At 38.3% G+C, this 24752-nt stretch overlaps 1 protein-coding gene across 7 annotated transcripts in view; it reads right to left on the bottom strand.

Moving 5' to 3' along the window:
• The window catches only part of TANC2 (tetratricopeptide repeat, ankyrin repeat and coiled-coil containing 2), a 381836-nt gene that overhangs the window by 191228 nt on the left and 165856 nt on the right, over window positions 1-24752 (bottom strand). For 4 of the 7 annotated variants that reach the window (XM_049860883.1, XM_049860882.1, XM_049860886.1 and 1 more), the window contains one exon: window positions 16341-16451. The exons of the other annotated variants lie outside the window; for them this stretch is intronic. In XM_049860883.1, the coding sequence (XP_049716840.1) occupies window positions 16341-16451 (111 nt within the window). The remainder of the gene's footprint in view (window positions 1-16340; window positions 16452-24752) is intronic. 7 annotated transcript variants of the gene reach the window in all.

The following is a 24752-nucleotide window of genomic DNA, read 5'->3' as shown; positions in this document are numbered from 1 at the left end:
TAATCGTTCTGCATGATGACTCCCACGCTCTCTCTAAAAATTTTTTTTCTGGCAGCAATATAAATATCAACTTTACCTAGTCACAGTTATAGTTTAAGTATTATGGCTACTGTAGATGGTAAGAAAAATAGAAAATGTAATGTTTAATTTACCTCTATAATCTATGGATTAGATTTAGAATTTATAGCTGAGTAAAATATCCATTTCCCCCCTAAATCTAATGGAACCAGGCTAAATAATACCAGATGGAGATCAGAATCCCAAAGTCAAGTTTTTCAACAATTCAGTAGTACCACATGGGTAATACCACAACCACAATAGGGAAAAAAATCTGATGTGAAATACTAATTCCTTTGACATTTAGTTTCCAAGTCCAAATAGGAGTCAGCCTGCTCAAAGAGACGGACCGTGAACCAACTCTAAAGACCTGTTTGAAAAGGAAACTTTATATTTCAGGTAATCAATTGGCTAATACCATTTCGATTTCTTAATTTATTGCTCCTAGAATTTAAGGAAAGCACGTCTCTAAAAAGGCAGTGTTCTCAAACTGTTTTACAGGGCAGTCTGCTCCAATCTAGCTTCACTGTCAGCATAGAATGGAAAAATAAAGATACTCCATTTACGCACTTTGGATGTGGCTGCAATCTAAAAATACAAATGCTAAGTGTTTTTACCCAAAGCAAATAATGGTAGCAGGGGACTTTCAGTAACGGGGGGCCTCCCCTATTGATAACTACTAAAAAAAATTGGACAAAATATATTTTAAAAATCTTTTCAAAAGCATTAAAGAACTAACAAGATGGTGATAAATCACCAAGAAGAAGATGGAAGCTCAGAACAGAGAGTTTGCCCAGTACTGAGGGTTACTTTAGCACTGGACATATTTGCTAGTCAGGAAGAAATGACTGAGCAGCTGAGCTGTGCTTCTGGCTATCTCAGAAGCTCAGTGAGATAAAGTTGGGGTCTAGGATCAGTCAAGAGTGAAAATTCTAGTAAAATACCTCAGACTTTGGGCTGAGACCCTTAAGAGCTACACCCTAGGAATAAAGATGAACCAGAAGTAAGTCAGGCCTTACAGACATGATTTGTGTCTTCTGATTAGCCTTTACACTAGAAAACCGCAAACCCTGATCTTGGATTAAGGTGGTCCTGGGTTGCTAGCACTCCCAGGTACCTGGCAGAAGCAAATGAAAGCCCTTTTTAGAGAGAGAAAAAATTGCACCATCCCAGCTTCAGATTATTTCTACAAATTTTTATTAATATTTTGTCTTGATTCCGAGCACACAAAAATAATCAAGGGTATATGGAAACAAGGTAACTAGCAGAAACAGGTAAAAGGCATAGTGGTAAAAATGGAAGAAGGCAGAGTACGGAAGTTAATCTTCCAAGACAATTCTTCATATACTACTGTAAAAATGTGGTGGAAAAGAGGCTGAGTCTATGGGCAATGAGTGGTGGAGATGAAAGAAGGTATGAACAGTGGAAGAGTAAAAGGAACGCAAGGCTGAGTCATTTGATGACCATAGTGTTGGAGACGGTGAATCAATTTCCCCAACTCTGCTAGAGGTTATTGGCTGAGGAAATTCTTTGCTTTTCAAAGTAACTTCACATTTCAATTGTTCAATCATGTATATGCTTCCTCATGGTATAGCTAAACCATAGTAGTTAATAACACAAAGTTAATGGAAATGGTGTGATTGCCATGCCCTGCTTTGTACCAATGTTTGGGTACCATACTGCACTGTTTGGTAACGTCTATATAATGCAGTAATGTATCATCAGAGTGTATATCTTAAACTGTAAACTAAAATATTCCAAATAGTAGCATACATAAGCTAATAAAGAATCTAAATCAGGAACACTTGATCTGAGGCCCTCTAATACATGTTCTTTTGGAATTCTCCAAATCCCTTGAAATTGTGTGTTCAGTAGGGAAAGGGTAGGGGAAATTTTCATCCTCTCATTTTCCAGTCCTTTCCCCGCCACCTCCTTAAAAAAAGAACTCCCACTAAGCCATAGGAAAAACCAAATTAAACTCACTGCCATCGAGTAGATTCCGACTCACAGCGACGCTACAGGACAGAGTAGAACTGCTCCATAGGGTTTCCAAGGAGCACCTGGTAGCTTCGAACTGCCAACCTTTTGGTTAGCAGCCAAACTCTCAACCACTACACCACCAGGGTTTCCCAAGCCGTAGTAGAGGTCCCAAATTCAAATGGCTTCAGGGTGCAAGCAGTTTTGACATGTACCTGGCATGGCTAATGCTGAACTGCAGAACATATGTCCAGCATGAAGGCATTCACATTTTAATTTTCCAAAATGTGCTTTGCTACCAGTTTCTTCATGCCTTCTCTAGAATTGTCTACTGTTTTAAAGTTAAATATAAATTAGAGGTTACGATGGCGGTTATAAATGTTTTCTATATACCTAAATAAGAACAATTTCTCAATATGGAAGGCCCGGAGGGCAGAAATACCTTTTCTATCTCCAGGGGAGAATGGTCCCTGGAGGTAGACGGGAAAACTAGATCTATGTTAGGTTATCAGTGACACAGGTCACTGTCAACCCCCAATTGAAGGAAAAAATGCCTTAAGCAAGATGTAAGTTGGGGCAGCTGCATAAATATCTGAAGAACCTTTAATCACAGAACCCCATCTCATGAAGTGGAAGTGTTTGTGTCTCTCCTGGTTATCCTTCCTTCCCCTCTTTCCTTCTAAACGAATGCCTTCTTTAACTCACCTAGGGCTTATGTTAAAGAATCATCTTTCAGGGAGTATCCCCTATTGTAGAGGGGATGCCTAGCTTTAACATACAGAAGGGGAGCTAGCAATAACACAACCTAGTTAGAATGCTCTGGTCTGATTCTTAGCAACTTTGGTTTGTTCAGATTAGTTTTCAAATAAACTATTACATGGGACAAAGCAAATCTAAATGTTTTATTCATTTTTTAAAACCCAGACAATACATAAAATTTTCTATGTAAGTGCAATTTTCTAGTGAGGTTATCCATAAATTTTATCAGTTTCTTAGAGGGGTTGTTGTTGTAAAGGTAGCCCTCAACTGATGGTGACCCCATGGACAACAGAACAAAATGCTGCCCTGTCCTATGCCACCCCCACAATCAGCTGGGATCATACTGTTGTGATCCACAGGGTATTACCGGCTGATTTTCTAAGGTAAATTGCCACACCTTCTTCCTAATGTGTCTTAGACTGGAAGCTCCACTGAAGCCTGTTCAGCACCATAGGAACACACAAACCTTTACTGACAGACAGGTGGTAGTTGCACATGAGATGCACTGGTCAGGAATTGAACCCAGGTCTTCAACATGGAAGGAAAGAATTCTACCACTGAACCACCAACACCCTGTTCTTGGAGGGATACATGACCATAAAAATTAAGAGTCACTAGGTAAAACGTAGGCAAAAACTAAGTAAACCAAGTTTAAAAAACTAAATAAACTAAGGTTAAGTAGCTTGTACAAATTTATACAAGGTTATGTAAAAAAAAAAAACTTTCTTTTTTTTATAATCTAGGTCAAAGATAGTTTCTAACCATTAAATCAGTGATTCTCAAACTTTATTGTGCACACGAATTACATTCTATGGTGTAACTGCCAACAAATGGCACTGAAATTCCCACCAGCGTGCTCCCCTCTTCTATTTCTTTTCCCTCTCCTTCCTTCCTTCTTGTGTTATTTTCCATGTCATAAGCTTCTGTCCTCCTCTCCTTTTTTTTTCTTACTTATTTCTGTCTCCTTACTGTACTGTAGACCTGCCAGTAGTGCTTACAGGCATTATACTCAGCCCCAGTGAAATGCAAGGGTTAAGAGTCAGAGACTACTAAATCCCTTGTTTCAATCCAATGCATACAAAAGTATCTGATAAGAAAAGCAGCTTTGGCAGCCATCTGTGTCAGGGCTGTGGAGAATTAACACTGTTATTTTAGCTCTAGGTCAAAGGGGTATATCCAAGGAGCCCAGTTTCAACTTCTTACAGTGTTCCTTGCCATTAATGAGAAACTTAACCAATGTGAGGAGTTTGAACATTACCTTTCTGATCTCTCATTCAAAGCAGTGAGTTTAATTATTTTCTTTTGCAAGTTAGAACCTTAAATTCTCTTCTTTTTTTTTTTTTTTTAGGGCTCAGGTCTCCAAGCAGAAGCTAATAAAGTTTAAGTTTTGGGCCCCTTCTGGGTGCACCAGCCCTGGGGCAGGGACTGGAAGGCAGGAGGGAACTGGAAAGCTGGTAAGGGTGAACCAAGGGTTGAGGGGGGATACTGTTGACATGTCGTGGGTTTGTTAACCAGTGTCACAGAACAATGTGTGTACTGACTGATGAGAAACTACTTTGTTCTGTAAACCTTCATCTAAAGAACAATTAAAAAAAAAAAGGAAAAAAAATATGGGCCCCTTCCAATACCCTGGGAGGGGCCTTAATGAAGTATTCACATGGTAATATAGTTTTGTTAAGATTTGCAAAAGTAAGATACTTTCATATTCTTTTTGTTAGACAGTGCCTAAAATTGTTGAAGTCCCACCAAACTTGGATCAATCTCTGGTGAGAAGTTTTTATAGCATCCAGTCCCTAAATCATTTCAAGGCACAAAAACATACCTAAAGCCCATATGGATGCTTCCTTCTTTCCCTGTCTTCAAATTATTACCCTAGTTTGGAAATCTAGATTAACAAAACTTTGTATGCTTTGCAGCATCTATGTTTCTATGATTAAGTGATTTTTCAAGTATTTGCCTTTGTCCCTGAAGATATATACTCCTTAAAACACAGTAAGTAAATTTACCTACCTAATCTCTAATACCAGGAAACCCTGGTGGTATAGTTGTTAAGTGCTTATGGCTGCTAACCAAAGGGTCGGCAGTTCGAATCTGCCAGGTGCTCCTTGGAAACTCTATGGAGCAGTTCTACTCTGCCCTATAGGGTCGCTGTGAGTCGGAATCGACTCGATGGCACTGGGTTTTTGGTTTAATCTCTAATACTACCACCCATCTGTCAGTTTGTCTTACTGTGGTGGCTTGTGTGTCGCTATGATGCTGGAAGCTATGCCACCGGTATTTCAAATACCAGCAGCATTACCCACGGTGGACAGGTTTCAGCAGAGCTTCCACACTAAGACAGGCTAGAAAGAAAGGCCTGGCGGTCTACTCCTGAACATTAGCCGATGAAAATCCTATGGATCACAACAGAATATGTCTGGTGTAGTGCTGGAAGATGAGGCCCCTGGGTTGGAAGGCACATAAAATGCACAGCGGCTGCACTAACAATGGGCCTGAGCATGCCAATGAGCATAAAGATGGTGCAGGGCCAGGCAAGGATTTGTTCTGTTCTAATACGGGGTTATCGTGTGTCAGAGCCAATTCGATGGCAACTGACAGCAACAATCTTTAATAATCCCACAGTCCTCTTACTAAAAACAAACATGCAAAAATAAATGGGAAAACAAATCCTCCAAACAGTCAAAAACAAACACACACTCACACAGTGTGCACATGCATGCTCATACATGATGGTTCTCCCTCTTGTTATCTAGGAATGAAATTTTAGGAGATTAGGGACTCTTCTTTTTGCATTTTAAAAAATTCATTACAATCTTCCATCAAAATTTCCTACTCTTCTGATTCTCTCTCATTGTAAATGGGAATCACTGTAGAGATGGGATATACAGAGATAGAAAGTACTCATGGCTTGGTAACACTTATACTAGTGTTTCTTTGCCTACATAATTGCCTTCAATATACAAGGAGTACTGCCTGCGTATCAATGTATAATGATGATGATTTGGCTGAAATGAAAAGCAATATTTGACAAGCTCAAGAACTGTAAAGTGCTTCACTAAAATCTCTAAGGCTGCTATTTCTCACTGAAATGTTCCTTTGGGTTTTGAACCGAGGTTTCTAACATCTGCTTTGAACAGACATATGTTTGAAATACAAAATGTAGTAAAGATGTGGTACTTCTCTAATGTAATATTTCTGTATTATCACTATTCCTTTATTGGCCTGTATTTCCTCATTCATAGCACAATTTCTTCTAATGTTGAAAGCAAAGCATTTATATACTGGTCACAGTAAGGAAAGTATTATCATATCCTCCAATGTCATATTTGTGTAAAGGCAAATCCTCTGTTGGTTTCTAAATCTGGGATTTACTCTAGAAACTTTACACTAAAATAATTAGATATAATTACCAGGCTTAAAGACAAAAGCACCACTCTAAGAAGAAGTATTTTACTGTACTGTGTAGTCAGTAGAGATTAGGCAAGGGAAAAGGCTTACAAACAGTTAAAAGAAGGGGAGTAGAAGAGATAATTTTGAATATGAAAATGGTGGGATACCAGGAATTCTGTGGAACTTTTCTACTGGAAGGCAAGGAATAAGGATCCATGCTTCTAGCCATGAGATAACACACAGAAAATATGTAGAAATATGCGGAAGACACACTAAACCAAATATTTCCAAATTGAAAGTCACAATGTGGAAGTAAATTGAAATTCTGAGCAAAATTTATTGCCTCACATAGGCAATTTATGATCAACCCTATTATGGACCCAAACCAAAACCAACAAAACAAAACAAAACAAACCCTTTGCCGTTCAGTTGATTTCGACTCATAGCGACACCAGAGGACAGAGAACTGCACCATAGGATTACCAAGGAGTGGCTGGTGGATTCAAACTGCTGACCTTCGGGTTTGTAGCCGAACTCTTAATTCGTAAGCCACCAGGGCTCCACTATTGCTCCAAGTTCTTTAAATTTACTGTAATGAGTTTTGACTTATATATAAAAAATGTTTTACTGAAAATAACTAATACAAAGTATTATATTTTAAATATAAATGTTATAAATAACTAAGTAATAAAAAGCAAACACTCAACTCCCTTTATCCTCTCTTACCTTATTATTCTCATCTGGCAAAACTCCAACTCTGGTTAACATCCAGATCTCTATCTGCTCTGCAGCTGATCCAGTGTAGTTAAATGTGGTTGACACAACAATAATGACAAATCTTTCTTTAAATTTACAGCACAATTTCTATAAATTCATGACTACAAGTAAGACATTAGTTCTGGCCAACAATTCTACTACATTTGTCTAATCCATTCGTTCTCCTGGAACACAATTATATACGTTCTCTCTCCTCAAAATTCCAATATCTCTTTCCTTATCTTCCCTTTCAGCTCTACGCTACTCCCCATTTTATTTACAAAAGACTTTGTACAAGTTCACATATATATTGCTTAGGAAAAGAAAAACACAAACCATATAAATTTATAATAATATAAACATGTGAGAGATAAGGTATTAGTTTTAATAACTGATGTTCTGGGCATTTTGCTAAGTAATTTATGTGTATTATCTTATTTATTCATTACAAACTCCCTATGGAGCAGGGGATGTTACTATATTCATTTTAGGATGAAGAGCCCAAGGATTAGAAAGATTATATAACAAAAGTCACACATATAGTTAAGTGCTGCACAGCTGGAATTGAATACCAAGCTTGTCTAATCCCAGAGTCTGAGCTATTCACAATGAAAAACTGGCTCTATTAAAAACAAACAAAAGCAACAAAACACACACACATACAATCTACCTTAGTATCTATACATAACTGCTTGTAAAAAGAGGCCAAAGACTACAGGTTATACTTTTAATTTTATCCTCTTTCCAAAGCATTCATAAAAAAGATATAACAACTAGACTGACAACATCCTTGGACAAAAGGCAGTAAAGACTCAACATTAAAAAAAAAAAAACAAAAACTAACGGCTAAGATTTATAAGCACTAACTATGGACAAAGATGTCACTTTAAGGACTAAGGTGCACCTGACCCAAAGCCATGATATTTTCATTTTTTCATACGCAAGTGAAAGCTGGAAAATGAATAAAGAAGACCGAAGAAGAATTGATGCCTTTGAATTGTGGTGCTGGCGAAGAATACTGAATATACCATGGACTACCAAATGAATGAACAAATCTGTCTTGGAAGAAGTACAGCCACAACGCTCCTTAGAAGCAAGGATGGCGAGACTTCATCTCACATACTTTGGACATGTTATCAGGAGGGATCAGTCACCGGAGAAGAGCATCACGCTTGGTAAAAGTAGAGGGTCTGTGAAAAAGAGGAAGACGCTCAACGAGACGGACTGACATAATGGATACAACAATGGGCTCAAGGATACCAATGATTGTGAGGATGGTGCAGAACCAAGCAGTGTTTCATTCTGTTGTACACAGAGTTGCTATGAGTCAGAACCAACTCAACGGGCCTAACAACATGGACCAGGTGATAGTCTTTTTTAATCATTTTATGTATTTTAATTTATTTCATCTTTACAACATTCCTATGATGTAAAGATAGATGTTACTATCCCCATTTTACAGATAAGAAAACTGAGGCTAAGATTAGTTAAGTAATTTCCCAAGGTCGTACAAATGGGAAGTAGCAGAACTAGTATTTGAACATACGCAGTCTGGCTCCAGAGTCTGTGCTCTTAACTAGTGCATTTTACTGCCTTAAAAGCCAAAAGTTAAAATGGTTTTCACAATTAATGGACAATCTGTCCATTTGGATATCTAACTAAGTTATAGCTCTATGCCCTACTTTCACAGGCCAAGTCTTTAGAATTTGTGATACAAAATACCTTGGCAAAGTTAATCTAAAAGTTAGTGTGATGAGATTGTTAACCTTTTAAACAATGATAATCTATAAACCAGGAAAACAATTAAAACTGTTCAAAGTGAACAGATGTATTTGACAAAGCATTTGTCCACTCAAATCGCTTTCTAACATGTTAAGAACTTATGAATAGGGAATGTGGGAAAGAAAAGCTACTCATATTCATATTCTAGGTCTTTGGTATGCTTATTTTTCATAAATAGTAATTAGGGAGTGTCTCATACTTGAAATACATTGAAATTATTTCTGTTTACTTCTGTGTCTTCCAATCTCTACTTTCTATACTTTCATACTCTGATCAGGCCAGCACTGTAGTTCAATTTGGAGCCTTGGTAGCGTGGTGGTTAAGAGTCAGCTGCTCACCAAAAGGTTGGCAGTTCGAACCCACCAGCCACTCCCTGGAAACCCTATGGGGCAGTTCCGCTCTGTCCTACAGACTGGCTATGAGTTAGAATTGACTTGATAATACGTGCACACCCGTGTTCATTGTAGCACTGTTTCCAATAGGAAGAAGTTGGAAGCAACTGAGGGGCCCATCAACGGACAAATGGATAAATAAATTATGGTATATTCACATAATGGAATACAACGCATCAATAAAGAACGAATGATGAATCCATGAAACATTTCATAGCATGTAGAAATCTGGAAGACATGATGCTGAGTGTAATCAGTCAGTTGCAAAAGGACAAATATTGTATAAGACCACTATTATAAGAACTTGAGAGACAGTTTAAACAGAGAAGAACATATTCTTTGATGGTTACAAGAGGGGGGAGGGAGGGAAGAAGGGAAGGAGAGTGGTTTTTTACTAAATAGCAGTTAAGTTTTATTTTAGGTGAAGGGAAAGACAACACACAATACAGGAGAGGTCAACACAACTGGACTAAACCAAAAGCAGAGAAGTTTCCTGAATAAAACTGAATGCTTCGATGGCCAGGGAAACAGGGGTGAGGGTTTAGGGACCATGGGATTCAGGGGACATCTAAGTCAACTGGCATAATAAAATTTATAAAGAAAACATTCTGCATCCCACTTTGGAGAGTGGCGTCTGGGGTCTTAAATGCTAACAAGTAGCCATCTAAGATGCATCAATTGGTCTCAACCCACCTGGAGCAAGGAAGAATGAAGAACACACAAGACACAAGGTAACTATGAGCCTAAGAGACAGAAAGAACCACATAAACCAGAGACTACATCAGCCTGAGACCAGAAGAACTAGATGGTGCCTGGCCACAACGGAGGACTGCCCTGACAGGGAACAAAACAGAGAACCCCTGAGGGAGCAGGAGAGCAGTGGGATGCAGACCCCAAATTCTCGTAAAAAGACCAGACTTAATGGTCAGACTGGGACTAGAAGGACCCCAGAGGTCAAGGTCCCCAGACCTTCTGTTAGCCCAGTCCTGGGGCCAACTCTTCAGACAGTGACTGGGCTGGAATATGGGACGGAAAATGATACTGGTGAAGAATGAGCTTCTTAGATCAAGTAGACATATGAGACTGTGTTGGCATCTCCTGTCTGGAGGGGAGATGAGAAGGCAGAGGGGGCCAGAAGCTGCCCGAATGGACACGAGGAGAGAGAGTGGAGGGAAGGAGTGTGTTGTCTCAGTAGGGGTAGAGCAATTAGAAGTGTATAGCAAGGTGTGTATAAATTTTTGTATGAGAGACTGACTTGATTTGTAAACTTTCACTTAAAGCACAATAAAATAATAAAAAAAAAAAGAACTGACTTCATAGCAAAGGGTTTGGTTTAGTTTTGGTTGTACAAATATTCTCTTCACTCTACTTACGAGTCAATCTATAATCCAACTTCAGTTTTTGGCTGTTTCTTTTTTCTTCCCCCTAAAATGTGCATCAATAGCCTTTGTTTCATTTCAATCATAACAACAGTAATTCTTTTTTTGGGGGGGGGGAATTCAGAGACCATTTGAGAATCTGTTCTAGAAAAAAAGCATATATTGCATACACAAAAATTTTTTTTGAATAATTTTAAGGAGCTCAGATTCCCACTGAAGCTCACCAGTTTAACTCAGTTCAAAAACTTTGCTTTACAGTTGTTAGTAGATACAAAGAAAACAAACCCAAAGTAAAAGCAAAGGTGTATTACAAAAAGAAAAGGCTCTTGGTACCTACAGGCCAATGCAAAATCAAATAGAGGGTTCTACTTACAAGTATGAATTCATATTTCAGTATGGATTACACCTCAACACAAAGAAAACAAAAATCCTCACAACTGGACCAATAAGCAACATCATGATAAACGGAGAAAAGATTGACATTGTCAAGGATTTCATTTTACTTGGATCCGCAATCAATACCCATGAAAGCAGCAGTCAAAAAATCACACAACATATTGCACTGGGCAAATCTGCTGCAAAAGACCTCTTTAAAGCATTAAAAAGCTAAAAAGTCACCTTGAGGACTAAGGTGCACCTGACCCAAGCCATGGTATTTTCAATCGCATCATCATATGTATGCAAAAGCTGGACAGTGAATAAGGAAGATGGAAGCACTGATGCTTTTGAATTATGATTCTTGTGAAGAATACTGAATATTCCATGGGCTGCCAGAAGAACAAACAAATCTGTCTTAAAGATGTACAGCCAGAATGCTCATTAGAAGCGAAGATGGTGAGACTCCATCTCTCAATTACCTTGGACATGTTATCAAGAGGGACCAGTCCCTGAAGAAGGACATCATGCTTGACAAAATAGAGGGTCAGTGAAAAAGAGGAAGACCCTCAACAAGATGGATTGACACAGTGGCTGCAACAATGGGCTCAAACATAGCAATGACTGTAAGGATTGCGCAGGACCAGGCAGTGTTCTGTTCTGTTGTACACAGTGTCACTATGAGTTGGAACCGACTCGACAGCACCTAACAACAACAAAGGAGTTGGAAAGAGTTCAAGGAACTACTTATTTTACATAAAACATTTTGTCTACAGTGGCTTGTACTTCTACTACAGAATGTACAATGTTGATAAGAAATCTAAATGAAAAATCCTGTGCAAAAACAAAATATGTGTAATATGGATTTACACCAAGTATCTATCATAGAACTCTCTTCCGTTCTTGAGTTTCAAATACATCTTAAGTTTGTTGTCACCTCAAATAACACTGTTCATTGATGGACATTGCATTTTATAAGAGATTTAAAAGGATCCATTATAAAAAGATTAAGCTCAAATTCCTCTGAAAATACTTTGGGTGGATAAAAGCCTATATATTTTCAGAAGACTGATCTGGGCCTTGGCCCTTAACCTTGCATATGTAAACTAAAGTCCTATAAAACTGTCGACTTGGTCAGCTATCTGTGTCAAGGTTTACTTCTATACTTGGAATTTATATATTTATTATAATGTGCAACATAAAAACTAAAATATAGACAAAGAGCATTACTGTCCTCTATTAGCAGCTGGTTACTGAAAAAAAAAATTTTAATACAAGTTCATTTTAGAAACTGGAAAAAGCAGCAAAGTGTAATGATGATGATGAACAACAGGAAAGGTGCTAATCTCTCTTATTGCTGTTTTGCCTGAGCTAAGCATTTGGTATCACACTATTTTGTGTAATTTTAATAACAACCCTATGAGATAGATCTTTTTTTTTTTTTTTTAAGATAGGTCTTTCTTTTTTCACCACAGTTTTACTGACAAAGAGTTTAAGGGTATGAAGTTATACAGATACACAGCTAGTAGGTAGGAGAGCCAGAAATTAAACCCAGATCTAACTCCAGAACCTGAAGTCACAAATATATGCTGCCCAAATATATGCCCAAATACAAGCTGCCCAAGCAAGCAAATTAAAACCACCTGTAATCCCACCAACCAGATACAACCACTGCTAACACTAGTATTCTCTTTCCAATCCTACTCCCCTCTCATTTCCTCTCAATTCTCTTTCTCCTTAGGCAACCACTGTTACAGTTTGGTGTATTCTTCCAGAGATTTTTTTCCTATGAATGTGCATTCATGTGCTTATATACACTCATATTTGGTTTGTTAAATTACAGAAGAAATGTCACACATAATGTTGCTGTGACAGGAAAGGTGCGGCGATGTTACACAACATGCTAAGATCGTAGGACTCGTAAGGGGAGACTGAAAATGGAAACAAAGATACAGTTAACTAAAAATGACTGTAAACCTTTGAACTTTTTTTCTGATTACTTAGAAAACACTATGATCTTGTGCTATATCTCAGGATTATCACTGTAATAATAAAATCAGCTAACACGAGCATTTACTACGAGCCAAGTATTCTGTTGAGTGCTTTATATTTATTAATCTGATTTAAGATTATTCTTCTCATTTTTATAGATGAGAAAACTGACGCTTAGAAAGGTTAAATGACTTACCTAAAAATCACATGGCTTATAAGTAATGCTGTGGGCAGAAAAGCTATAGAGTGTAGGATGAATCTGTTCTTTTATTTTGGGAGTTGTTTTTTTGAAACCACTGATATCAGTTGTTTGCCCTTTTTCATAAAAAGAGAATACAGCCCTGTCTCATATTTAAAAACTAAATTTTCTGCTTTTTACTTTAAGGATAGTCAAGGGGTATTTGGGGAATCGAACAGCAATAGGATTAGAGGGCAATGTATTCCTGGGTTCCATTGTGTCCACACAACAATAAATCCTGCCTGTGATTCTATACAAATCACTGAATTTCTTCTAGGTCTTACATTCTCCACTGTAAGATAATTATCAAACATAATTCACATAACAGCCCCTACTCTGGCAGTTCAGCTATGTAATGCCCTCAATCACCTCCATAGTTTCAGTTGCTGAACCAATATCTATTTACTTGTGTTTTTGTCACATTTTCTACAAGTGACAATTTCATTTGAGGAATACCAAAACTTGAATTAGATATTCTAGAGTCTATGCTATGTAGACTGACTTACTTGATTTATTAGTAAATATTCTAGATCAACAGCTATATCTCAGTGTAGCTTTCCCTAGACTTTGTAGACCAAGCATCAATGACTTGCTCTGAGACAATGGGCACACAGATGCTAGGTACAATTAGACAAACCAAAAAACTATATATGTCCATTTCTCAGACACAAAAGCTTTTTTCTTTTCTAAATTCTAAAATACAGGCACCAGAAGGTTTAAGTCCAGATAATACTTCAACAGTGCTCCCAATCATTCTCCAGAAGGCAACAGCAGTAGAATGAACCACACAGATCTCCAGTATTGTTCCCTGGGCCACCTGTAAGCAGCCTGCACCAGCCCTGAAACCCAATTAGTTCTCAAGTTGGTTCTAGAAACCTAGAGCCTGATCAGCAGTATCAACATCAACTGGGTATTTGTTAGAATGCAAATTCTCGGTCCACTCCAGAACTACTGAATCGGAAATTATGGGGGTGGGTCCAGCAATCTGAGTAAACCCTCCAGGTGATACTGATGCAAACTAAAATTTGGGAACTACTACTCTAACCTTGATTTGTCAATCTCTCTATAGTTCTGTTTCTACATCTACTCCATGGGGAAGGAGCCCTGGTGGCGAAATGATTATAAGCATTTGGCTGCCAACCAAAGGTTTGGCAGTTCGAACCCACCCAGTGAATCCACAGGAGAAAAAATTTACAGCCTAGGAAACCCTATGAGGCAGTTCTACTCTGTCTCATGGGTCGCTATTAGTTGGAATCAATTCAACAGCTCTAACCTTTTTAACCTTTAGTTTGTTACCTCTGCTTGATATGTTTTCCTAAATTTGCATGTGACACTATGTAAAGCAGGTGGACAAGAAGATATGAGGACACTAGCCTTAACTGCCTTATTATGTGTAAGTATAGAAGAAAATATGATCATTGTTCTGTTAGTATTTTCGATGTAAGTGAAATTTTCAAAGCATAAATCGCTTTTTGTTCATTAGTGTGCTTGTTAATTCATTTGTTTACTGTTAGTTTTTGGTACTGTGAAAATACATGTGGACATGTATTTTCAGGGAGTCTAATAACTTCATCATAATAGAGCAAAACACCGTGAAATCTCTGTTCTTTAAACTTGTTTCCGGTAAGAAAAGGAGAGGCTGTGTAGCATGGCAGTTTGCATTCTGGCATCATGTTTTACCTTCTTCCTGGCTTTCTAAAAATCTTAACTGAGAGTTGGTTTGGTTCAACTCCAAGTCAGCAAAGAATTCATGCTTGTGGAAAATATACATAATCACACAAATAAGATGTAGCTACTTTCCTTCATAACAATAGCAATATCTAGATTAGATTAACGATGTCAGATGAGCAATTAGGAAGTAAAGGTTAGGTTCCCCTTATAGTCTTTCTGATTTACAAATCAGGAAAAGAAAAGGGGTTCTCATCTAAAACTCAAGGCAGGAATAATGCATTTATTTATTTTATTATTAAAAAAATTGTGTGATTGAAGAAATACAAAATGTAATATTCCATTGCCCAAGAAGTGTGAATATACCTAAAACCATGAAAAAGATTCCGTAACAACATGCTACAGTACCATTTAAAGAGTTATTTTGTTCCTTTTGAAAACCGAAAAGTTGGGCCCTAATACACAACTGTGGTTGACTTAAAAATGAATAGTTATCTACAACAGTGGATGTAGCGCAGTGTCCTACACCATGGAAGAGAAATTCCCAAGGTCTTTCGATATTCAAAAGTGATTCATAAAATCAAACTTCTCTTATTTCATTAGGTTTGGCCTAAATTTCTCATACTGTTACTTTTTTTAAAATGTCTTATCTAGCTTCAGAAGTATATTTTCCTGATATTTCAAATGAGCTACTGATATCTTCCCTAGAACTAGGAATCATTTTACCCTGCTGACCTTTAATGCTGTAAATACGCAGTGGTTGCATTTACTGTGGTTTAACATCAATTTTAATGAGTAGGAATACACAAAAGACCTAAAATCAAGTCTTCCGAGGTCTTTTACTAAAGCTCTGATCTGTATACTCAACTAGAACTGTGAACATTTCTGACACAGCTCTATAGACTCACTGTAGAGTTAGTGTAAAGGATGTTGCCAGGCAACTCATCTAAGTTTGGAAGAATCTAAGCATTGATAATGAGCCGGCCTCGGTTTGGCTCCCACACAAGAAGGGTTTTAGTGAACTCCCACATCTGCTTACAGGCCATTCATGAGACTAGGTATTTCTAAAAGTCAGTATCCAGAAGGAGTCCAACTCAAACTCAGGAAGATAATAATGTTTATTTTCTAATTCAAGTTTAATGTTTCCACCATCACCGCTATTTTCTGTAGCTGTTACAACAGGGATTAGGCGTAATACATCATATGCCAAAGGTCCAGTGCTGAATGAACATTCTTATTCATATCCTCAACATTCTTGTTCTGCACATGGCCGAGGCAAATGTTAATGCTATCTCAAATCACTAAAATAACCCTGAAAACTATCTCTCTAGCAAAATTTAATTATCTTGAGAATTATCTTTGCTATTCTTTGAAATAATTATTCTCATTATTATATCAATAGTTAAAAAGGATGTTCAGTGAAAACTATGTTCTCATAAGGAAAATATGCATTCAGTTGTAAAAGAGGTCACTGATATGTTTTTATGAGCAATACACATGGAAAATACTGTTCTGCTGGATGAGCCCACACTAATCCTCCCTTTCTCGATGCAGACACTTTGCATGCATGCTTACCAGGGCAGTATGCATCCACGTCCAGTTTCTGAGCTGAAGTGAGGGTTGGTGAGCCAAGCTCGGATTCTGGAATTCGTGGGCTCTCAACAAACTTTGCCTTCCTCAGAGGGGCTAAGAATAAAAAGAGAGAGAGGGAGAGAAAAGAAGAAAGAGAGAAACAGAAAAGAAGGAAGAGAGAAACAGGAAAGAGAAACAGAGGGAAAGAGGGGGAAAAGGAAAGAGAAACACAGAGGGGTCATGAGTACGGGGAACAGCAGGCAACAGATGGAAGCACTTAACTGAACGACACACTCTGTCAGACTCAGATCAGGTTACCCTATTTTTTGCGCCAGAAAAAAAAATTAACTGCATTCTTCATAGAGGAGATGGGTCTTGTTAAAAAGTCACTGCAAAAAGGAAAAGCTAAAATCTAATATTCAAACTTACGGGCACAGGTTGTGACTATTATTATCTTTAGCTATTTTCTCTCTCTATAAGCAAAGAGCCTTCTTTTCTTGGTTTCCTTTGCCATTAAGTATTAACTAAGGAAGGTACAGGACTGAGTTTTAAGGTTTTGTTCATAACAATTTTAATAAAAAAGTTTTCTTCATCTAAAAATAACTAGTATAATACTCAGTTATGATAAATACTATAAGTAGGATTATATATAAGTCATCACACCTAATCTACCTTGTTTAACAAGGAAATCAGTCACTGTACTACTGTTCAGCCATTAATTTAATACGTCAAAACTGCTACTGAACTAAGATATTAACTGGGTCATGCCAGTTTTACACTGGGTGCTAAAAAGATGTGACTTACTTAAGAATTTAATTATGAGGTCTAAGGAACAGTAAGTAGTCCATTAGTTCATGCCATGTAATCCATTTCATTCTAGTAAGGAATGAAATGTAAAGTATAATTCACAAATTAAAAGTTTTACTTATTGAAATAAAAAACCAAATCCCTTGCCATGGAGTTGATTCTGACTCATAGCGGCCCTGTAAGCACAGAGTAGAACTGCCCTACAGGGTTTCCAAGGAGTGGCTGGTGGATTCGAACTGCCGACCTCTTGGTTAGCAGCCGTAGCTCTTAACCACTATGCCACCAAGGCTCCTTACTTATTGAAAGCATGTATAAATTTTATTCACTCATTTTTAGGGGGGAAAGTTAAGGAACACTATGGATATGTGTTAAAATAATTAAATATTTGAAAGTTAAAGTTGAGACTGCTTTGGTACTTTCAAGATGAATTCTATTAAATAAGCTATTAGGTAAAATTGCTTAGCATTGCACTAGCACAAAAGTATCAGTTCAACTGGAAAGTGATTGGTATACATTATGCATACTAGTGTCATAACTATAGGTGCCCGAGACATGTGAGTGAGTGCTTAAGACCACATTACTTTTTTCATTAGTTTCTGCATGTTCTTCAAAATTCTCTTCCATTACTAAACCACAGAGATTCTAATTTATTCCTAAAAGACCCTGTAAAAGTTATATAAAACTTTGTCACTACAGTGGTAGAATTATCCTCTATTTTCTTTGGAGGATTAAAATAATAAAGTATTAACAGCATACAGAAAATATTTTTGGAATGTGCCAATACTTACAACCTACAGACAACTAAATCATACTTTAAACTAGAGTCTTAGAGTGTACATGTATATTTCATGTGCATGTTAGAAAAACAATATACCATAATGCCATTTACTGTCTCCATAGCAACAAAGGCCTAATGCTAAGAGTGCTAACAGTATGGTTCTCTGACAAAAGTAAGCTTTGAAATGGCAGAAATCTTACCTTTGCTAAGAGTGTAATACTTGAGCTTGTCTTTTTAAATCACTATCACAAATGAAGATCTCAAGTAATTTATACGCATATATACAGGCTACCAATAGCCAATGTTATTAAAGTCTCTTTCCTTATGACCTAAGCAACCAATTCAAAAATAATGAAACATTTTATTTATCCAATATTGCTCAGCATAGGACAAATGGTTGTAATTTAATTCTCAAAGCTCTTAAGTCCTTTACTGGAATTTTATTAAAGCATTCTCATGGCAGCACAGTAACTATTATACCTGCTGAGTTCTGACAAAGATAGTACTTCCCCTGCTCAAGGGACTTTATATATGTAAAAATATTAACAATTTTCTGTTATGAAATTTGGGGCTAGTAGACAGAGATCAGTAACTTAAGGGTAGATAAGTAAGGAAGAAATTGAGGGATAGTAGGAGAAACTGAGGAAGGTAGGAAGAATGTAAGAAGTCCTGGTGGTGCAGTGGTTAAGCACTCTGCTGCTAAATGAAAGGTTGGTGGTCCAAATCTACCAGCTGCTTCTTGGGGGAAAGATGTGGCAGTCTGCTTCTGTAAAGATCACAGCCTTGGAAACCCTACGGAGTGGTTCTACTCTGTTCTATAGGGTCGCTGAGTCAGAATCGACTCGATGGCGACGGGGTGGGAGGAATGTAAAAGAATCATGAGATGGAGTCAAGGAGAAAAATCAGTATCTTGGAGACAGTACAAAAAAGATGGAAATGGTCCAGGCTACGAAGAGAGTGTGGCATATCTGGTCTGAATTAATCAGAAGTCAAATAGATCATGGCAGAGAAAAAAAAAGGAACCTCTTACTAAAATATGTAATTTTCCAGCAAGGAAGAGAGTTATTTTACAGTTGTAAAGCTCAATGCCATGCAGACTTCTCTATTTTCTCTGAGAAGGGAATTTCAGCTAAGGTTATCTTTATAACTCACCATGGACATTTAATTCTTTCTTCTATATACCTTCACCTTTACCTTTATCCATGCGGCTGTGCATGTCTAATAATAAATTTAAACATAAGGTAGATGATAATGCTGCTCTCATCCAAGTGACAGAAGACTAGTACGTTATCAGTAAGCCAATCAAACAAAAGAGGTACAATCACAGGTATGGCAGGTTATCCAATAGTCTTAATACTGCTTGACAGAGAACATAAAAGGGCAATTTGGAAGATGGGGCACGATATTTTGCTTGGAAGCTAGGATTTTAATATACTTCGTTGTAAAGAAGAGCATATACGATAAATCAGATAAGGGTGAAATCATTGTATATCAAGAGGGTTTACCTGATGGTGAAAAAAACTGGTTGATATGAGAGATGGGTAGAGGACTCTAAAACTAAAATCAGATATTTTACTGTGATATAAGACATAACAGGGAACTACTGCAGGGCTCTAGGAAGTGATTTGAACAATACTGGGAACATGAGTCTTGAGTACGGGAATCTGGCAGAGGTTGAGATAAAGGATGTGTATTGGTTGAGAGCCTGGACTTGGTTATTTGAAAGATTTAGGTCTTGGCTCTAATACTTATTCGTAGTAAGAAACTGGACAAGTTACTTAGCCTTACTAAGCCTCAGTTTTCCCATAAAGTCATAGGATTGTTACGAGACTTAACTGACTCCAAGTAGGCACAGTATTTGGTGTAGTCCCTGGATATGGTGACTTAGCTCTTCTCTAAGTTTGTTAAGACATGGAGCAGGGAGGAAAACAAAGTAAAAAAGTGGTTTCAAGACATAGTACAGAGAGGCAGTACAGTAGTAAAGGAATTAAGGGCCTGGGCTCTACAGCCAAAATGTCTAGGTTTGATTCCTAGCTCTTTCACTTCTTCCTAGCTTTGAGAAATTTTCTGTATCTAAGTTTTCCCATCAGTTCTTTTGGAATAACAACAGTATGTTCTTGTAGGAGTTGTGAGGGTTACATTAATTAATTCAAATAAAATGTTGAGAAGAGAGCTCTCTTAGTAATCCAGTGCTGCTATAACAGAAATACCACAAGGGGGTGGCTTTAACAAACAGAAATTTATTTTCTCACAGTTCAGGAGACTAGAAGTCCAAATTCAGGATGCCAGCTCTAGGGGAAGGCTTTCTGTCTGTGTCCTTGTCTCTTTTAGCTTCTGTTCCTGGGCAATCTTCATGTGGTTTGGCATCTCTCTTCCTCTATCTCTGCTTGCTAGCTTCCTTGTTTAATCTCTTTTATATCTCAAAGGAGGTTGACTTAAAACACACCCTACACTACTCCTGTCTCATTAACATAACAGGCAACTCATTCCCAAATGGGATTGTAACCTCAAGCACAGAAATTAGGATTTACCACATGTATTTTGGAGGTACACAATTCAATCCCTAACATTCCACCTTTGGTCCCCCAAAATTTATGTTCTTCCCACATTCAAAACACATTTACCCCATCACATTATCCCAAAATCTTAAATCAACTCCAAGACCTCACCTTCTGAATCATCTAAATCAAATATGGGTTAGACTTTAGGCATATTCCACCCTGGGGTAAAATTCTTCCTCACCTATGAACCTATGAAATCTAATGTATAAGTTATCTGTTTCCAAAGTACAGTGGTGGAACAGGCACAAAGTAGATATTTCCATTACAAACAGGAGAAACCGGAGGGAAAGAAGGGATAATGGGCACCCAGCAAGTCCAAAACCCAGCAGAACAATTTAGTTTAGCTCTCAAGGACTGAAAATAATCCTCTTCTCTGAGACCATATGGGCAATGGCTCTGCCCTCCAGGCTCTGGGTATTGGCCATACCCTCTGGATTCTGGGTGGAGGCCTCTTGGCCCTGGGCTTCAGCTCTGCCTTTCAGGCCCACTAGGATGGCAACTCTGCTCCCTCTGCTTTGGGCAGTCCCATTCTCCTAGTCAATCTCAGTGGTGTCCCACTTCCTTGGCCCTGGCAGGCCCCATTCTTCTGCCCCTTGGGCATGGCAGCCCAACCCCTCAGCTTTGGGCAGTGGACCCATCCCCGTGGCACTTGTAAATGGTAGCCTTATGCTCTGCAACCGAGTTGTAAAGATCTGTCTCTTTGAAACCTATGAGATTGTGCTCCCGCCCTTTGAGACCCAGCAGCATCCTTTGAAATCGAGGCAGCCCTACTTCCCATGCTCCTTCCAACAATTCTGCTGAATCTCAGAGTTGTTCCAGGGATGGTCCTTTTCTTTTCTTGGACGACAGATGTAGCTCCTTTGGCCTGTTTTCTGCTTGTAGAATTCTAAGAGGCAGACAGCGTTCTTTCCTTTTGTTCTTTCTCTGACCCCTGCCAGTTTAAGCTGATGGGTTTTCTGCTGTGGTAGTTGGTTAGATTCATCAATCACAGGCATGATCTTTTTAACAAAAGATTGTGTAGCCACGTCCTTGGTGAAAATTCTAGGACATATGTCCTTAGTTTGTACAACAGAATTTTTCAAATCTTTAAGTTCTGTTTTCATCTTGTACGGCTCATTTTTAAGTCCATCTCTTTCCTCTTGTATTTTATTGCTCACTTTCTATTTGTTCAAGTTGTAGGGACAGTTCTCTGATTTTGGCTCTTTCTTCTTTTTGTATGTGTGCATTTATTGATATAAATTGACCTCTGAGCACTGCTTTTGCTGTGTCCCAGAGGTTTTGATAGGAAGTATTTTCATTCTCGTTGCTTTCTATGAATTTCCTTATTCCCTCCTTGATGTCTTCTATAACCCAGTCTTTTTTCAGGAGGGTATTGTTCATTTTCCAAGTATTTGATTTCTTTTCCCTCGTTCTTCTGTTATTGATCTCTAGTTTTATTGCCTTGTGGTCTGAGAAGATGCTTTGTAATATTTCGATGTTTTGGACTCTGCAAAGGTTTGTTTTATGACCTAATATGTGGTCTATTCTAGAGAATGTTCCATGTGCGCTAGAAAAAAAAGTATATTTTGCAGCAGTTGGGTGGAGAGTTCTGTATAAGTCAATGAGGTCAAGTTGGTTGATTGTTGTAATTAGATCTTCCGTGTCTCTGTTGAGCTTCTTACTGGATGTCCTGTCCTTCTCCGAAAGGGGTGTGTTGAAGTCTCCTACTATAATTGTGGAGGTATCTATCTCGCTTTTCAGTTCTGTTAAAATTTGATTTATAAATCTTGCAGCCCTGTCATTGGGTGCGTAAATATTTAATATGGTTATGTCTTCCTGATCAATTGTCCCTTTTATCATTATATAGTGTCCTTCTTTATCCTTTGTGGTGGATTTAAGTCTAAAGTCTATTTTGTCAGAAATTAATATTGCTACTCCTCTTCTTTTTTGCTTATTGTTTGCTTGATATACTTTTTTCCATCCTTTGAGTTTTAGTTTGTTTGTGTCTCTAAGTCTAAGGTGTGTCTCTTGTAGGCAGCATATAGATGGATCGTGTTTCTTTATCCAGTCTGTGACTCTCTGTCTCTTTATTGGTGCATTTAGTCCATTTACATTCAGGGTAATTATAGATAAATAAGTTTTTAGTGCTGTCATTTTGATGCCTTTTTATGTGTGTTGTTGACAATTTCATTTTTCCACATACTTTTTTGTGCTGAGGCGTTTTTCTTAGTAAATTGTGAGATCCTCACTTTCATAGTGTTTGACTTTATGTTAGTTGAGTCGTTACGTTTTTCTTGGTTTTTGTCTTGAGTTATAGAGTTGTTATACCTTTTTGTGGTTACCTCATTATATACCCCTATTTTTCTAAGTAAAAACCTAACTTGTATTGTTCTATATCGCCTTGTATCACTCTCCATATGGCAGTTCAATGCCTCCTGTATTTAGTCCCTCTTTTTGATTATTGTGATCTTTTACCTATTGACTTCCATGATTCCCTGTTATGTGTATTTTTTTTTTAATTAATCTTAATTTGTTTGTTTTTGTGATTTCCCTATTTGAGTTGATATCAGGACGTTCTGTTTTGTGACCTTGTGTTGTGCTGATATCTGATATTATTGGTTCTCTGACCAAACAATATCCTTTAGTATTTCTTGTAGCTTTGGTTTGGTTTTTGCAAATTCTCTAAACTTGTGTTTGTCTGTAAATATCTTAATTTCGCCTTCATATTTCAGAGAGAGTTTTGCTGGATATATGATCCTTGGTTGGCAGTTCTTCTCCTTCAGTGTTCTGTATATGTCGTCCCATTCCCTTCTTGCCTGCATGGTTTCTGCTGAGTAGTCAGAACATATTCTTATTGATTCTCCCTTGAAGGAAACCTTTCTTTTCTCCCTGGCTGCTTTTAAAATTTTCTGTTTATCTTTGGTTTTGGTGAGTTTGATGATAATATGTCTTGGTGTTTTTCTTTTTGGATCAATCTTAAATGGGGTTCGATGAGCATCTTGGATAGATATCCTTTCGTCTTTCATGATGTCAGGGAAGTTTTCTGTCAGAAGTTCTTCAACTATTTTCTCTGTGTTTTCTGTCCCCCCTCCCTGTTCTGGGACTCCAATCACCCGCAGGTTATCCTTCTTGATAGAGTCCCACATAATTCTTAGGGTTTCTTCATTTTTTTTAATTCTTTTATCTGATTTTTTTTCAGCTATGTTGGTGTTGATTCCCTGGTCCTCCAGATGTCCCAGTCTGCATTCTAATTGCTCGAGTCTGCTCCTCTGACTTCCTAGTGTGTTGTCTAATTCTGTTATTTTATTGTTAATCTTTTGGATTTCTACATGTTGTCTCTCTATGGATTCTTGCAACTTATTAATTTTTCCAGTATGTTCTTGAATAATCTTTTTGAGTTCTTCAACAGTTTTATCAGTGTGTTCCTTGGCTTTTTCTGCAGATATCCTAATTTCATTTGTGATATCATTAAGCATTCTGTAAATTAGTTTTTTATATTCTGTATCTGATAATTCCAAAATTGTATCTTCATTTGGGAAAGATTTTGATTCTTTTGTTTGGGGAGTTGGAGAAGCTGTCACGGTCTGCTTCTTTAAGTGGTTTGATATGGATTGTTGTCTCCGAGCCATCACTGGGAAACTAGTTTTTCCAGAAAATCCGCTAAAAAAAAACTGCAGTCAGATCCCTATCAGAGTTCTCCCTCTGGCTCAGGCTATTCAGATGTTAATGAAGCCGCCTGGGGAGGGTGGGGGAGGGAACAGAGAGATAGGAGAGTAGCACCTCAGAATATAGCCAGAGTTGCTTGTCTTGCTTGGAATGACTCTTATATCTGAGATTCCCGCGGGCGCGTCGCCTATGTGTGCTGTCTGTGTGGAGATTGCCCCCGGGGGGTCTGGCCCGCTGGAGTCACGGTCAGATCCTCCGCTTCCAGCCCCACGCCCAGCGTCAAGGCTCCCCTACTGGGACGGTGCACTCTCGACTCCAAAATCAGTCGCTGCCTCCCGGGGACTTCTCGTCCCTCCAGCCGCGTGGCCGTGCCGCCCCCGTGAACCAGGTGGGCCCCCTCCCGGGGTTAGTTCAGATGGGTGGAGTAGCTCCCCGTGCTTGTGCCGCGACCGAGTGTCCCGGCTGGAACGCTGTTCTCCCCGCTCCAATACCAGTCGCTGCCTCCCGGGGACTTCTCCTACCGGCTGCGTCCCACGCCGCCCGCGCGACCCGGATGGTCACCTTCCCGGGGTTAGTTCAGGGGGTGGAGCAACTCTCCGTGTTTATGGCGTACCTGCGTGCAGT

The sequence above is a fragment of the Elephas maximus genome, chromosome 19 (assembly GCF_024166365.1).
Source record: "Elephas maximus indicus isolate mEleMax1 chromosome 19, mEleMax1 primary haplotype, whole genome shotgun sequence".
Taxonomy (NCBI): Eukaryota; Metazoa; Chordata; class Mammalia; order Proboscidea; family Elephantidae; genus Elephas; species Elephas maximus.
Note: the sequence above shows the minus strand (reverse complement) of the source record. Positions and strands in the feature narration are given on the sequence as shown.